Raw genomic sequence first — 17,696 nt, forward strand, 5'->3', positions numbered from 1 at the left:
AGAAGCTTCTGTCGGCAAGTATACACATATCGATGTGTTCACATTCATTACTGGATACATATGCAGAACAATGGAAAGAGTTCTCTTCTGCTTTAGAAATAATATGACATTATTTTCATGACTTAGTCTATGGTAATCAATACAGAACAAACAAAATGAACACAGCAGTATCATTTAAATGTGCACAGAATTGCTTGGGGATTTATCTATTTCAGGAATGTACAGTCCAGAAATAGTTAGCTGCTTTCAATCTGATATGCCAAAAATTGAGTCGTTTTCTTGAACATATGTTTAGGAAATTTCTGGAGAAAATAGTGTGCAAGCAGTAACTCATATGAAGAATATATTCAGTATACAATATAAAAGATGAGCTGATCTGAGATATCAGAATTAGAGAGTCTATTTCTAGTACCTAAAAAAGAACTGTTTATTTTTGCTGTTGGTGCTTGTTTTTTAAAATAAATTTTTAAGTATTTATTCAGGAGCCTAAAGTATTTAGTCATGGAAAAAACCTTTAGGAGTTACCTGTTACTTGTGCGTGACTCTGGCTTTGGCTCCAGGGACTCCAACAAGTGGCTTCATGCTTGCCTTCTTACCTTTAAGGCACAATGGCTAAGAATATTTTTATTATTATTTTATTATTATTATTTTTTGAGATGGAGTCTCGCTCTGTTGCCCAGGCTGGAGTGCAGTGGTGTGACCTTGGCTCACTGCAACCTCCACCTCCCAGGTTCAAGTGATTCTCCTGCCTCAGCTTCAATAGCTAGGATTACAGGTGCGTGCCACCATGCCTGGCTAATTTTTTGTAATTTTTTAGTAAAGACGGGGTTTCACCGTGTTAGCCAGGCTGGTCTCGAACTACTGACCTCAGGTGATCCACCCATCTCAGCCTCCCAAAGTTCTGGGATTATGGGCGTGAGCCACCGTGCCTGGCCCAGCTAAGGATATTATAATCAGCCTGTATTACTCAACCCAGTGTTTGAAAGTCTCCCCCATTTCCAACTGCAAGTGTATTTTTGTCAAAGCCAAATTCAGACAATTTATCACACTTCATTCCTTAATATAATTGTGTGCTTTTTCTCCCTAAAAATTGCTACTCTTTACCCCAGTGTGTGTTTATAGAATAGCCAAGCCGTCTCCACAGTCGCACGATGGAGTAATGGGGATAGTTTATGGATTAGGCACACTCTTTGGTGACTTTATCCCTTCTCCTCTTCTTTGGTCATTTTTTAGCTTATGAACTGACTTTGAGGGCTATATAGAGATTTTGTATATCTGTGATGCATTTATTTGCATTACTGTTCTTTACTGAGTGTAATGATACAAAGAGGGCAGGCCCAAAAGCTGCAGTGATCCCTTGGGATGTTTTTCTTATGATGAGGTAGCAACTTCCACGATCACAGAACATCTAAAATTCCAATCTGAAGTGGTAAGTATCTTCTGAAATGGCCCTGCCTTTTCCATGGCTTCTTTACAATTGCAAGTACATCATCTACAGGCCTCATTCTGGGTAATAATGGGGAATAGTGTAGTGCTAGAAAATAGTAAAGTAAGCTGTAAGGAAATCTCAAATAGCAACAGGAAGTTCATATGGTCCCTATTCCACTTGTTAAGCTATTCCTTAGTAGTTGTTGACATATATCATTGACAGAAATAAAAAGTTATGTTCCTTTTTTTTGACACAATGGTTGAGAATATACATTAAGTTTAGATTCCAGATCCGTGATTCATCAGCTCTGTGCTTTAGACTAAGTAATTTAACCAATCCAAACTTCAGTTATTCACCTTGTATGCGAAATAGGAATTATTAATATAACAACACCTACCTCATGGAGTTTATGAAAATTTAATGAGCTAATGCCTAAAAAGCACATAGAATAGTGTCTGCTGCATAGTAAATGGTCAATAAATATTAGCTATATTTAGCTATATTATGTTTTATTTGAGAAATCTACTTACTAGTAGGGGGCATCCTGAATCATCCTGCTTGGATGATGAAAAGGAAAGGGGGCACCATGTCCTGCATCTGTCAAAGTATTTATTGTTCTATATCTATTTGTACAGCTTATTTGACTATACTTAAATATCAACATCAGATTGTGCTATTTTAAGCACAGTTAAGTGGGGCCACTGTCATATTCGGTAGACAAAAATTAAAATGACCTCATTTCTCATTTTATCTAAATTTGAAACCTATGTGGCTATTTTATTTTATTAAATAAACATGTAAATAAAGAAACAAATGAGATTTCCAGTTGGGGAATATAGCAGTGATGAGAAGAATGGTATGTGTATTTTAAGTGACATTTTTCTATCTGAAAACAAAAAACAAAAAACATTTTCTATGAATTTGTTTCTATCATCACCCCAGACTAAAATTTTTACCTGGATTTGCTGTGGCTCTTTCTGGAAAGGGCTCTTTACCCAGTGTGGAATACTTTCAGAACACTCTTATTACTTTACTAAAATATATATTGTAAATTACAAGTATAATTTATAATGGATTAAAAGTACTTGCTTTAAATTAATCAAAAATCTTGGAGTAGTTTAGCATAATTTCTCATGTTTTAACAAAATAAAAGATTTGTGATACAGAAATTTATGAAACTGGCTATTATGTCTACCATACTTTTAAATATTTTTATTTGTTGACTGATTAGTGTGCCAGCTATGTACCAGCAACCGTGTTAAGTGTTGAGAGTACTGATGGGAGTAGGAAGACTTGAGGAAATTAACAACACATCGAGAGTTATGTTTCAGGAATTCAAAGGATGTTGGGAAAGTACAGAGCATAAAACATAACAGTCCTGTGAGGAGTGGCCATAGAGGGCAAAGGATGCAGAAAATAATTTTGAGATAAGGGGCTTCTGTTGAAAGCTTAAGGATGATTAGGACAAAGGCAGGGAGGTGGAAAAAAATGAAAAGGCCTTTCAGGCAGAGGAATCCTTATGTAGTGAAGCAGAAAGGCAAGAGAAAATGGCACTTTGGCAGGACCAGAAAAATGATCAATAGGATGTGAGTGAAGAGAGCATTTGATAACATGGCTAATACCAAGTCTCAAGATTATGTAGGCATGACCCCCTGATGATTTTTGTAAAGTGGACAAGAGTTTTGAACTTTTTTCTGAAGGCAAGAGAGAATCATGGAAAGGTTTTTAAGCAGTTTCATTTTTATATTTGCATTATAGAAAATTCTCCTGGGAGCAAAGTTGGAGCTAGATTGCAAGAGCAACTGATTAGAGAAGGGAAAATCCATTGGAAGGCAATTACAGGTTGATCATCCCTAATGCAAACTCCAAAATCTGAAATGCTCCAAAATTTGAAAGTTTTTGAGCACCAACATAAGATAGTGGCATCTTTGCTTTCTGATGGTTCAATATATACAAACTTGGTGTCATGCACAAAATTATTTAAAATATTTTATAAAATTACCTTCAGACTATGTGTATAAGGTGTATATGAAACATAATTGAATTTCATATTTAGATATGGGTCCTATCCCCAAGATCTCTCATTTTATATATGAAAATATTCCAAAATCTGAAAAAATCCAAAACACTTGTGGTCCCAAGCATTGTTGATAAGGTATTCTCAGCCTGTATAATAGAGAACATTGTGAATTAAGGTAGTGTGTATGATAATGGAAAAGAGAATTGGAAAATTATTTAGAAGATAAAATTGACAGGACTCAGCAACTCATGCCAGTCAGAGGGAAGAGTAAGCAATAATTTCCAAAGCTGAGGATGGTGGTGCTGCCCTCTACTGAGAAGTGGAAGTGTGGAAGAAAGAACAAGAGAGGAAAGGAATCTCATCATATGTTAAATTTTACACAGCCTCCCATATTTCATGGGAGTCCTGAGTAGTGATGACCACTTGGCTGTTAGAAACCCAGATTTAATATTCTTAAAGTATAACTAGGAAGTAAAGAGAGCAGTGATACCAACTTATGTAAGATTGTTTACTAAGAGCATGTATATGGTAATACAGTACTTTATGTGGTAAAGGTCTTTGATCTAAATAAAAATAAGAGCTCAAAATGGAAAACTCAGAAAAATATTAATATTTGATGTGCTAGAAAAATTGGAGATTCCAAAAGGGTCTTGAGAGGTTATGGTAAAAAGCAAAAAGTGGAAAAGAAGGGCCATAGAAACTAAGGGAGAAAAGAGGTTAAGACATCCAGGCCTTAAGATACGTATAGGACAGATCTGAAAACATGTACACCAAACTCTCAGGAATGGCTAGCTTTAGGAGGTGGCATTGAAGATAATAGCAAAAGAACTGGGAATTTCAATTTTGTATTTGAATGTTTAAAACCTGTTCTATATATATTTATTGTAACTTCTTGAGAACTTAGTATTTTAAAATAAAAAGTTAAAAAGATCCTCTTAAAATTGAAGTTATAGTCAATTGAAAATAAAAATAGATGAATCAAATAAGCTTAATCAGAACAGAAAAGGGAGGGAAAGGGTAACATGGAGTGGCCAACAGTGTCATACTATAGATAGGTCACAAGAGATAAGGATTGACAGGAGTCTTTTAGCTTGGTATTTAACTGTGGTCACAAGTGACCTTATTAAAAGCAGTTCTAATGAAAGGCTAAGGGTAGAAGCTTGACTGTAGTTGTTGGAAAGTGGAAAGTGAGGACATGAAGAGTTGGAATAGTCATCTTATAAAGGAGGAGCTTAAGTGTGAAGGGAAAGAGAGATATGAGGGAGGGACTTAGGGTCCAGGGTGAGTAAACTATTTGCTTAAGATCCTTATGGAGGGTAAGAAAGAGATCCATGCTAGCTCCTTTAGTCATGGAGGTTTATTGGATGTCACCCAGGAATGTTAAGTTGTCTGAGTATTAGCTAAGTAGGAGCTAAGTCAACTACTCACACTACTCCTACTTATTCCAGGTTCCAGCTTTTCTAAAACTAGGATTTGTAGTACATTTTATAAGCAATTGAAGTTGTTCGGCAAGATTTCTTGGAGGGAAGAGAGCCAAGCTTATTTATATGCTGGAGGTAGGCACCAGGAGAGGGCAAAATCTCTGTAGTACAGAAACTGGTTGAGGTACTTATTTAAATGAGTGGACCCTTAATTTGAAAAGTAAATCGAACTGTTTCTGGGAATGAAGTTTTGTACAAAATGCAAAACTTGCCATGTTGCAAAGGCTAAGCCAACCAATATATTTCAATTACATTCATATTAGAAAAAAAATAATAAGATGACATAAATAAGTTAGTAAATTTCTTTTTTCTTCTTCTTCTAAAGCCGAACAACAACGTATCCTTACACAGAGACACAGATGTACAGCCAAAATACTGGAGGGAATTACTTTGATACTCAAGGGAGTTCCGCCCAGGTGACTACCGTGGTCTCATCCCACAGTATGGTGGGCACTGGTGGGATTCAGATGGGCGTCACAGGAGGACAACTCATCAGCAGCTCTGGAGGAACCTATCTGATCGGCAACTCAATGGAGAATTCTGGTCACTCAGTGACACACACAACTCGGGCCTCCCCTGCGACAGTAAGTATTTGAATTTTTAGTAGTTTAGTTTAGCTTTTAGTAGTCTCTAATGAACATTTCCTTTTATAGAGGGAAAAGAACAACACAGATGGGACTGGGGCAAGAATGTGTTGGATAGTTTTAGTATTGATAGTTTGCAGAATGTAGTATATGTAGTATTATGCAGAATGTTACTGATACATATGCCCTCTAATCAGGTGAATTAGAGTTTTTAATTTTACTGGCAATTAGAAAGGTGAGCTTTACTCATTAAACTGCTGGTTTTAATAAGCTGTCTTCCATCAGTAAAATATCTTAAATTTATATAGAAAGAACTCACTTTCATATTATGCTTACTTTATGAGATAAAAGCCAGGCAGTAATATAGAGAGTAAAATATAATTTAGCTTGGAATTTTCACATCTTTCAACAATAATATTTATGCTAGCTCATCCCCAGAGAAGTTACATTATGTAAGCCAGCATCCCAAACCTTAGACATGTAAGTTTTGCCATATTCTCATGCCACCTGTATTATTATTAACTTAGTATGTCTTCCAAGTTGACTCACTTTTAAAATAGAAAATTGTGTGTAATTTTTTCCTAATACATATTGAAATCAATATTTAAATAGTAAAGTTAAAAATGTTTACCCATGTGCCATATGTAAATTCGTGTTGCATTCCACCAGAGAGATACTTTAGAAAGCATTACTATAGGTGATTCAGATGAAAAATATTTGTGTTGGCTCTGATCATAGATATGAGCAAACAGTATCTTAGGAGCATACATATTTAAGTTAAATTTAATAGATATATTTATTTTAACACAGTGGGTTATTGTTTGTTTTTTTTTTTTTTTTTTTTTTTTTTGAGATGGAGTCTTACTCTGGCCCAGGCTGGAGTGCAATAGTGCAATCTCAGCTCACTGCAACCTCTGCCTTCTGGGTTCAAGTGATTCTCTTTCCTCAGCCTCCCAAGTGGCTGGGACTACAGCCACATGCCACCAGGCCCGGCTAATTTTTGTATTTTTTAGTAGAGATGGAGTTTCACCATGCTGGCCAGGCTGGTCTCGAACTCCTGACCTTTGGTAACCCACCCTCCTCAGCCTCCCAAAGTGCTGGGATTACAGGCATGTGAGCCACTGAACCCGGCCAACACAATGTATTTTAGTGTACTGAAATGATGTAATAGAAATAGTCATAGAAAGTTTTGCAGAATTTGATATCATCAAACTCTGTAGCCTGAACTTCTGCTTTTCACCTCTACCAAGCATATGAGAATGGTCATTTAGAACCACATAGCTAAAGCAGCAATGAAATAGATTTTCTAAGTATGACATATAAAAGGGTGCTGGGGATTTGAATTAAGGAGATGTATCCCATTTTATCATTTCATCATATAGTTTGTTCTTGCAATGAAATGGAGATAGAAATAAATTGGGGAGAAAATAGTAATATGAGAAGCTTTATATTTCTCATTTTATGGATTTTCTCCAGGATATTATATGTGCTTGGTAAGTACTTTGTATATACTTTGTGTATTTGTAGTAATTTCATGTGTTCATACTTTCATCATTCAGTGCCTTTTCCCTAATTTATTTTTAAAACACTCTTTATTTTAATTCACTATTTGTTACTAACATCAGAACAGATGACTAGCTGTTCTGAGCGGAGAGTTCCTTTTTGTAATTTTTTTCTTTGTAATTTTGTAGCATTTCTTATGTGTATTTGTTGTCTCTTCCTTTTAATAATATTAAATGCAGTATTTTAAAACTTCTAGTCACATCAGTATATTTATGTAGATTACAAGGGGATTGCTACTAATAAACCATAGCTTTTCTGGATCTCAGTTCCCCTATCAATAAAATAAGGGGTTAGTTGGACTAAATGATTTCCTAGTTTCCTCCTAGCTTTAGCACCATTAGATTTACAAAGGAATTATAAAATCTTCTAGATGTAAAAGTAACTATATCTTCAACATAAAAAGAAAAGAGATAGAAAAAGGTGGCAGTAGTATATAGCACTCCTCCTATAGGCCACCTAGCACTCCTCCTATAGGCCACCTAGAAAATTATTTTCAGTGAAAGGAAAATACCACTTATCAAGGCCTTAGGAAAACTGAATAACGGGGCAAAATTTACCTTTCCCACTTTCATTTCATCCACCCTGTCTTATCCTAACATACCATCCTTTGAAACCCTATTCCTTTCCTACCTCACCTCCTCTAGGTATTCTTACTTGCCTTCATGCTGATTCTGATACCTGTTTAACATCCTCATCAACTGGATGTGGGTTTACTAAATTTACTTGCTCTCACTAAATTAACCAAATTGTTTAATCCAGCTCATGTAAATACAGTTGCATTGCTAACCTTTATAGTTTGATTCTTCTTCTTCTATTTTTTTTTGATAAGGGATACACTTTCTATGCAGGTATGTAGGTATGAAAGGTGGCATTATTCCTTAAGTTATCCATTATACAAATTTGATGTGTGATTTTTATTATACTAACTGGTAAATTAAACAGATAAGTGAATTATAAAAACTGGGAATAGTTGAAAACTTTTACAAAATGCCAATTTATAATATCAGTTGTATTTATTAATTTTATACTAAAAATATTCATATTTGAGGTTGTTTTGTTAAGGATAAAAATTCTAAGGTGATTTTTTTTCTTTTTTTTGTTTTGCGTTTTTTTAAATAAGAAAATTTTCCTTTTTAACAAAAGAAGTATAAAAATTTTAAAAAAGGTAACTTTTGTATGGAAAAATCACAAAGTGATCTCACCAAGCCCATATTGAGTGATAGTGCGGTACTCGTCTAAATATACTTCTGCTAGTTTTTATTGTATTACCTTGAATTAATTATTGAAAAGTATATTTGACTTAAATCCCCTTCTCAATTCTACTGAAGATCTGCTTGACTCACAGTGAGGTTGTGATTCTCAGTTTACGGTTTCACATGTGTTACTATAGTAAAATTAACAAAGTTTAAGTGCCGTGAAACCTATTTAAGATTTCATATCATCTGCCTCTTGCCAAATGTTAGAAATGCTAACCATAGATTTTTGGTTGTTCTCACTCCTAAAAATCAAGATTTTTTTTTTTTTTAGGAGATGCCATGTCATTAAATGGGATTTAATTGCATTTATGTATATTTTTCTTTTACTGTAGAATCATACAAAAGATTGTATATGAACACAATCTTTAAAGATTTGTTGGTCAAGACTCAAGCCATTTCTTTCCAAACATTGAGCCCATCTGTACAATATAAGTTCAGTTTTTCTAACTGTTCTTTAGTGTTCGACATACAACCTATAGAATGACTGATGCAGCCTACTGTGCAATAGTAGCCTATACTGTGGCCGAAATTCTTGACTGAGAAATAGTCCGTTGGGTCACTCCTTAGGGGGCTATCAGTAAGTGTAATGCATAGTCAGTTAATTCAGTTGATGTAAAACTAGCTATGTTTGGGTACTTGGAAACAGCACAAAGCAAACACTTTTACCCAGTTCCTATGGCAAAGTTTTCTGCCCCAGTCCTTAGAATAATTGCCTTGATGGTGATAATTGCCAGTGATAGACTGGATAAAGAAAATACGGTGCATATACACCATGGAATACTATGCACCCTTAACAAAGAACGAGATCATGTCCTTTGCAGGAACATGGATGGTGCTGGAAGCCATTTTCCTTAGCAAACTAATGCAGGAACAGAAAACCAAATACTGCGTGTTCTCACTTATAAGTGGAAGCTAAATGATGAGAATACATGGACACATAGAGGGGAACAGCATACACTGGGCGTTAGAGGAGGGTAGAGGGTGGCAGGAGGGAGAGGATCAGGAAAAATAATGAATAATAGGCTTAGTACCTAGGTGATGAAATAATTGGTACAATAAATCCCCATGCCACACATTTATTTATGTAACAAACCTGCCCATCCTGCACAAATACCCCTGAACTTAAAATAAAAGTTTATAAAGTCAGCATTTGCTAATTTGGTAACAAATTAAATTTTATATGATGAATATATTATATCAACTACTAATACTCAAATTTAGTCAAAATACTATTTCTCCTTTGATTTACTGTTTCCTTTTATATGGTCCATGTGTGTATAATTATATATATGTATATAGATATATACATCTATGCTTTTACTTACATAAATACATACACATACATTTAAAAGGCATTTCCTGCGGATAATATTAAATAACAATTTTCAGAAAGATTTTATAACATTTTTATTGAATCATCACTGGATATGTGTTCAGCTAAGTTGTGACCTGAATATGTTAGGGATCTGTTTATTGTTAATATTTTAGTAGCACATGGACATTAAGGTAGAAGAATTGGCTACAGTCATAATTCTTAACTCATTATACATCTGTCTTCTAACTATATCAACAAAATATTTCCCTCTGCTTTTATTCATTTGAAATTCTAATGTATTTTTCATGATTATTTTTCTATATAATCACATCATTTATAGAATTTTCGAGTTTTGAAACCTGAACATACTTTTCACTTGAAGATTAAAAATTTGTGAATGTAGTTCATGATTTTTTTTGGTGCTCATCACAACATAATTTATCTTACACCAGAGTATGCAATAATTACCAACTTGCTTTAAAAAGCCTTATTTACTCACTCTTACATAAAATAATATTTTTATTCTTATAATTAGATGGTTATGTATGGAGTTTTTTAAATTCTTCTTAATACTTAAGATTACGTTAATCAGTTTTGAGACCATGATATGAAAGCTAATTTTTATACCTTTATGTATATACATTTAAATGGGCTGTTGCTAAAATTAGATCTCACCCAAGAGGCACAAGAAAAATATCTTGAAATTAATATTGTTCATATTTCCACCTCTTTTGATTAATGTAAAATATTATAATTTATTTAATTATTTGGAGGAAAATTTGAAAGTCCATCTGCTGCTATATAAGTAAAAGTTTGGCCTAGTTTATATAATTAATAGAAAGTTAAGAATTCGTTTAAGAATTGTGAGTTCTTTTATTTATTTATTCTTGGCTTGGCATGTTTATGAATTTGGTGTAAGGGAATGCTTTTTCTAAGAGGATAAATATGTTTAGCTCTCCAAAATAATTTTACCTTCTTATTCTTTTGCTGCTATGTTACCAATGGCCATGTGTTTGATTTTAAAATTTTAATTTATTTATATGAATTAGTTATACATTCTTAAGTTGCTCATTCAAAAGATATAAGAAAGTGCATGAGTCTCTCTCACCCGTTTCCCAATTCTCATCCTTAGAGGCAACCAATATTACCAAGTTTTCTCTTATTTTTTTATTTATTGATTTTTGATTTTTTTTTAGATGGAGTCTTGCTCTGCCACCCAGGCTGGAGTGCAGTGGCATGATCTCAGCTCACTGCAACCTCCACCTCCTGTGTTCAAGCGATTCTCCCACCTCAGCCTCCCTTGTTGCTGGGATTACAGGTGTCCACCACCATGCTCGGCTAATTTTTTGTATTTTTAGTAGAGACGGTGTTTCACCATGTTTGCCACGCTGGTCTCAAACTCCTGACCTCAGGTGATCTGCCCACCTCAACCTCCCAAAGTGCTGGGATTACAGGCATGAGCCACCACTCCCTGCCACCAAGTTTTTTAAGTATTATTCTAACAATATTCTAGCAGAATATTCAAGCAGAATATATATTTGTTCACTCCCTCTCTTTTTCATTTTTTTTACACAAATGGTAAGAAAAATGCCGCATCTTGCTTTTTTTCACCTAACAATATGTCTTGGAGACTTTTTGTTTCATATTAGTACACGAAGGACTTCTTTATATTTAAGGGAAATGATTATATTAGAAGGAGCTGAATTGCCCATCTATCTTACCAGAGGAAAAAATGTTGAAATAATATTGGATTATTGGTTATGACTACATCGAGACAGAAAAGCAATATAGTCACATGAGATGAACATTTCTGTTTAATTATCATATATGAAGATATGCTTAGAAGAAATTTTAAGTTAGAAGTATGCATAAATTATGCATAAGTCACAGTTCTTATTTTATGTGACAAAACAGTAATTTCTATTTAAAATAATTTACTAAGTTTTACAATTAGCCTCAATATTTGTAAAAAAAAAAAGACTCTGTCCACTTATTTTGGCAGAAACATGTATCACCATTATCTTAGCTTTTTCTGTTTTCCTGTGTCCCTTTTTCCCTAGGCCAACTCAGTCCCTCAAATGAAACTCCTCAGACAGAGTACCATGAACCATCTGTTTCCTACACTAAATCATAAATTGACTGAAGGTTCTGGGCCTCATTTTCAAAGCATTTAATAAAATGGGACTTTGAATGACTTGTAGTCTCCATCACTTCATCTGTATTCCATTCAGCTGTCAGTCAGTTCCACACTGCTCCAGCCTCGAAGCTGATAAGATCTAGAGGCAGTAATTTTACCATTAGGGCTATAAGACATTCCGCTCCTAGAAATCTTGATAAACTAGCAGGTTAAGACAAAGAGAATCACAGGGTCCTTCATTCTCTCCTGAGCATAGCCAGTGAATTCCTCTGAATTTTAAAGCAAAATATAATGAATTATTTTATTTTTTAGCTACTTCATATTTGAAACAGCATTTTAGAACACAGGTGTATGGGTAACATGCCAGAAAAAGCTAGATTCTATGTCATACAAGATCTAGATAAGCAAAGTTTAATGATGCTCATAAATTCTACTTGTAAATATTAAAGTAACCTGTACCTCAGGCAACCTCTTATATATCTTTTGCTTGATCCTTCCTTAGGTTTACAAGTCAAGTTTCACGTTAAGTTACTAGTTTGAAACTAACATAATTTTTAAAGAAAAAACCTCCACCAACTTAATGCTTCACTTATAAAAATTAGATAATCCAGATAAAATATGAAATGCATTGCTACAGATTAAAATATTAATACATTGTAGTCTATGAGTGACATATGAGTCAATGTTAGACTCAAAAAGTTTCAATACTGCCTCTTCTACTGGCCCATGTGTTTAATTTAAAGGTGAAAAATACGACACAGTGCCTATGACCAATTGTCAGTTCTCTGAGAAAGAATTTCTCCATGTTCCTGTGCATATTAGTTCATCCCCCAAAGCATGTGATTTGATTACTGCTTTCTCAGTACATGTAACGCCAGTTGTTGTCTTTATTTGCCACAGAATTATCTGGTTTCCTTTAAACTCTAATTATGGCATTTGATTGTAACTATTGGTGGCAGTAAATTTCATGACATAGGAGTTTTGTAATCTACGGACTTAGAAATAATTTTACACATACACTTAAAATTTACTAAGTGTAAGTTTGAGTGACTTTTTCATCTGTCTCATAAGAAAGGAAGATGTGATGTTTAATTGTGCTTTCAAAATTACAGGAAAGATGCAGTTAGGCAAAAGAAAGGAAATATAAAAATCAAAGGGAGGTAAAGAGGTCAGAACTTGTAGATGATATGATTGTGTACTTGATAAAAATCATAGAGAACGAAATTAAAAACTATAACAACTAATAAGACATTTTAGTAAGGTGGCAGTACAATTTTTTTTTCTTTCGAGATGGAGTCTCACTCTGTCACCCAGGCTGGAGTGCAGTGGCACAATCTCAGCTCACTGTAACCTCCACCTCCTGGGTTCAAGCGAGTCTCCTACCTCAGCCTCCCTAGTAACTGGGATTACAGGTACCTGCCACCAAACCCAGCTAATCTTTTGTATTTTTAGTGGAGACAGGGTTTTATCATGTTGGCTGGGTTGGTCTTGAACTCCTGACCTCAAGTGATCCACCTGCCTCGGCCTCCCAAAGTGCTGGGATTACAGGCCTGAGCCACCTCACCCAGCCACAAAATTAATACACAAATAAATCAATAGCTTTTCTAGATAGTTAGAAAATATAATGGAAACAAAGATCTCATTTATAATAAAAACAAAAAAGGCCTGGCAACAAGCTAATAATAAGTGTGCAAGATCCAATTGCTGAATAAAAAACACCTAAAGTTCCCCAGGGACACAAAAGGAAACTTGAATAACTAGAAAGGCATACCATATTCTTGGATAAGAAATTTCAATATTAAACATTCTCCCTAAGTTAACATAAAATGTTTCAACATAATCTCAATCATAATACCAATAGTTTTTTTGACAAGAAAGGCTGTTCATGTAAATAAACTTGCAAGAATTTATAGGACATTTTTTAAAAAGAAAAATAATGAGGGATGGGGTAGAGGGAAACAACCTATCAGATATTAAAATGTATATAAAATTATAATAATTAAAACAATTATCTAAGCACATGAATAGACTAGTAAATGAAAGACTAGAGACCAAGTAGGCCAAATGCATGCAGGAATATTGTATATATTAAAGGAGGCATTGCCTGTGAGTTGAGAAGTCATGGATTATCAGTAAATGATATTTGGAACAACTGAATATTTATATATTTATAAAAGAAAATTAGATTGGTTCATATATTAGTCTTTATATCAAAATTAATTTCACTTGGATAGAAAAATGTGTTTTATCATTAGAGTGGGAAGCATAAAATAAAATCCAGAAGCTATAAGAAAAATATTGATAAACTCAGTTATATAAAGGTGAAAACATTCTGCTGGGAAAACCACAATAAACAAAGGCAATGGTGAAACAACAAACTGGCATAAAGTTTTGAGGTATTATACTCAAAGGACTAATTTTTTAAATTTATAGACCACTCTTACAAATTCATCAGAAAAAATAACAAAAACAGAGCAAGTACAAGAACAGGCAGTCCAATGAAAAGGAAGTGAAAAATAAACTACAAAGAAATACCACCTTTCATCCCATACAAGCAATGCAGAAGAGGTTGGTAAGCCTTGCCAAGTGTGTAAGGAAACAGGTACTCTCAATCATGATTGATGGGAATCTAAATTGGCACAGAATTGGAGAGCAGTGTGGAAATTTTTTATCAAAATTAAAAATATACACATCGTTTGACTCAGTGAGTGTGCTTCCAGGAATTTATCATACTGATAATACTCTTATGTATATGAAATGCTACATAAAAACTATATTTGTTGTAGACTTATTTGTAATAGAAAAAGATTGGGGTTGGGCACGGTGGCTCACGTGTGTAATCCCAGCATTTTGGGAGCCTGAGGCGGATGGATCACCTGAGGTCAGGAGTTCGAGACCAGCCTGACCAACATGGTGAAACCCCCATCTCTACTAAAAATACAAAAATTAGCTGGGTTTGGTGGCAGGTGCCTGTAATCTCAGCTACTTGGGAGGCTGAGGCAGGAGAATCGCTTGAACCCGGGAGGCGGAGGTTGCAGCGGGCCAAGATCACGCCATTGTACTCCAGCCTAGGCGACAGAGACTCTGTCTCAAAAAAGAAAAAGATTGGAAACTGCCTTATCCATCAGCAGGGAAATATGCAAATAAATGTTAGTACTTTTATCTCTTAAGTGGAATTATATGTAGCCCCTAGATAATGAGGCTATATATATATATATATATATATATATATATATATGCTATGTATCATGCATATATATGTATATATAGGCATATATGTGTGTGTATGTATGTATATATATGCACACACACATATATACACATTTATATGAAAAAAATCTCCAAATCATGTTGAGCGAAAAAGCAAAGAGTAGTGTGTGTGTGTGTGTGTGTGTGTGTGTGTGTGTGTAAATAGAAACACATATTACTATGTGCTTATATAAGATATCCTAAAGTTTTTTTTTTTTTATGGAGGGAGTGGGACAGAGTCTTGCTGTGTCACCTAGGCTGGAGCGCAGTGGTTTGATCTCAGCTTACTGCAACCTCTGACTCCCAGGTTCAAGTGATTCTCCTGCCTCATCCTCCCAAGTAGCTGAGTACGGGCACGCGCCACCACACCTGGCTAGTTTTTGTATTTTTTGGTAGACATGGGGTTTCCCTGTTTTGGCCAGGCTGGTCTCAAACTCCTGGCCTCAAGTGATCCGCCTGCCTCAGCTTCCCAAAGTGCTGGGATTACAGGCGTGAGCCACCAAGCCCAGCCAATCCTAGAGATATCTTTAGGAAGGATACATGAAGAATAAAAGGTGGCAGGCATGTGAATATATTATCTATTAAAAAAAAGAAGTCACTTGTTATTTTTAAAAATTTTAGACAAGCTCTTAATGATTATACATTATATCTATTTGGTCATATTCCCCAAATGCATGTAGATAAAGCAAATCCTTTATGTGCCCAGTATTAATATTGTCTGTGAGGTGTCACAGTTCACATTAAACCCTGATCCTAGGTTTCAGATAAAGTCCTCATTTATTAGACTGTTGAAAGTTTAGACAGTGAAAATTGGCATTAAATTTAGTTGAAATTTTTAGAGCCATTCTTATTGTTCAGTATTTTGGAATGAAAGTTGATGTTTGTATTTATATTTATGTATTGAGAATCTGGGTTTTTTTTTTTGGTCACTGACTTTCTCAAACATTTATTGAGGTATTACTGTTGACCAAGCACTGTGCTTCTGTGAATTTGAAGACTTACAGTATGGGCTAATGGAGCTAGTTCCTGCACTGAAAGGTGCCTAATCCTGCAAGGCAAAAATACAAATTCACAAATAGCCTCCAGACTTCTTTTTAGGGTTAGTTTCAACTACTTTCTTGCCACATTATTTTTTAAATCACAAATGTTAATACATTATCAATTGGTTAATTTTAGATTTATCAAAATTGTGCTCACCTTCTGATAATATTGCTTATATAAGTTCAAAATTGCCTAAAGATTGGGTAGGATTGGATAGCAAGAGAGTGAAAGAGAATCATGAATGCAAATAATACTTAAGATTGCAGAATCACCCTTTAATTAGAGTTAACTGGCACCATTGTGGGAATGCCCGTTACCTACCTATTTATATCCCCTTAAGTAGTCATTGCAGTCTGACTCTGGCAATGGAAAAAAAAAAAAGATCATGTTTTAGTGCAACTGTTTTCAAACTTGAGTGTGCATCCTCTGGAGCATTGATTAAAACACATCTCTGGATCTCACCCCAATGACTTTTGATTCGGTCAGTGTGGGCAAGGGCCCCTTGCATTTCCAGCAAGTGCCCAGGGGATACTGAAAATGCTGGTCCAAGGCCACACTTCAAGAAAGCCTGTTTTAGTGATTATGGAGACTAACTACAAAGTGAAAATGTTCTTAGTACTCAGAACAAACTGCAAAATGCAGAGACCATTTGAAAATGTAAGATGGAGTTTAAATCCTATTATTTAATTCTAACCCAGCAAATTTCTGAGGGGTAATTCCAACTCCGAAGTGTTTTTGTACTTGATGTCTCAGAAACTAGTTTTATCATCACAGACTCATAGGCTTTTAGTGAGGGTGGGGGAATCTGGGCTCCACAGAATAATCAAAGAAGTCCAGAAAGACAATCTTGATTTCAACCCAGCATCCCAAAATAAGCCAAATGTTCTCAGAACACATTCAATTTATAAGGTTTCTTAGGCAACCGTTTTTCTCCCCTCTATGAAAATGTTAAGAATAACTTCAGGTTACAACTTTGGTACAAAATTGCCAAAATTTCAGGTTGAAAGCATAATAACTTAATTTTTTTCTCTAGACGTCATAAAATTATCAGTGAATAGAAAGAAAAAGATCTCATGTATTTGAACATTTATAAAACCTTAGAAAAGATTTTGTCTTTAGCTACTTTCTGGTTAAAGAGGACGTGAAAAGTCAAGCTGGCTAGATTTGCTTTCTGGGCTTTTTTTTTTTATTTTAATTTTAATTTTTAAATTATTATTATACTTTAAGTTCTAGGTACATGTGCACAACGTACATGTTTCTTACATATGTATACATGTGCCATGTTGGTGTGCTACACCCGTTAACTCGTCATTTACATTAGGTATATCTCCTAATGCTATCCCTCCCCCCTCCCCCCACCCCACAGCAGGCCCCAGTGTGTGATGTTCCCTACTCTGTGTCCAAGTGTTCTCATTGTTCAGTTCCCACCTGTGAGTGAGAACATGTGGTGTTTGGTTTTCTGTCCTTGCATTAGTTTGCTCAGAATGATGGTTTCTAGCTTCATCCATGTCTCTACAAAGGACATGAACTCATCCTTTTTTATGGTTGCATAGTATTCCTTGGTGTATATGTGCCACATTTTCTTAGTCCAGTCTATCATTGATGGACATTTGGGTTGGTT

The 17,696-nt window shown here is 34.9% G+C and overlaps 1 protein-coding gene across 16 annotated transcripts in view; it reads left to right on the top strand.

Moving 5' to 3' along the window:
* Positions 1–17,696, top strand: part of RFX3 (regulatory factor X3) — a 314,864-nt gene that overhangs the window by 199,917 nt on the left and 97,251 nt on the right. For all 16 annotated transcript variants that reach the window (XM_054519989.2, XM_054519992.2, XM_063714234.1 and 13 more), the window contains one exon: positions 5,256–5,514. In XM_054519989.2, the coding sequence (XP_054375964.1) occupies positions 5,256–5,514 (259 nt within the window). The remainder of the gene's footprint in view (positions 1–5,255; positions 5,515–17,696) is intronic.

This window comes from Pongo abelii, chromosome 13 (assembly GCF_028885655.2).
Source record: "Pongo abelii isolate AG06213 chromosome 13, NHGRI_mPonAbe1-v2.0_pri, whole genome shotgun sequence".
Lineage (NCBI taxonomy): Eukaryota > Metazoa > Chordata > Mammalia > Primates > Hominidae > Pongo > Pongo abelii.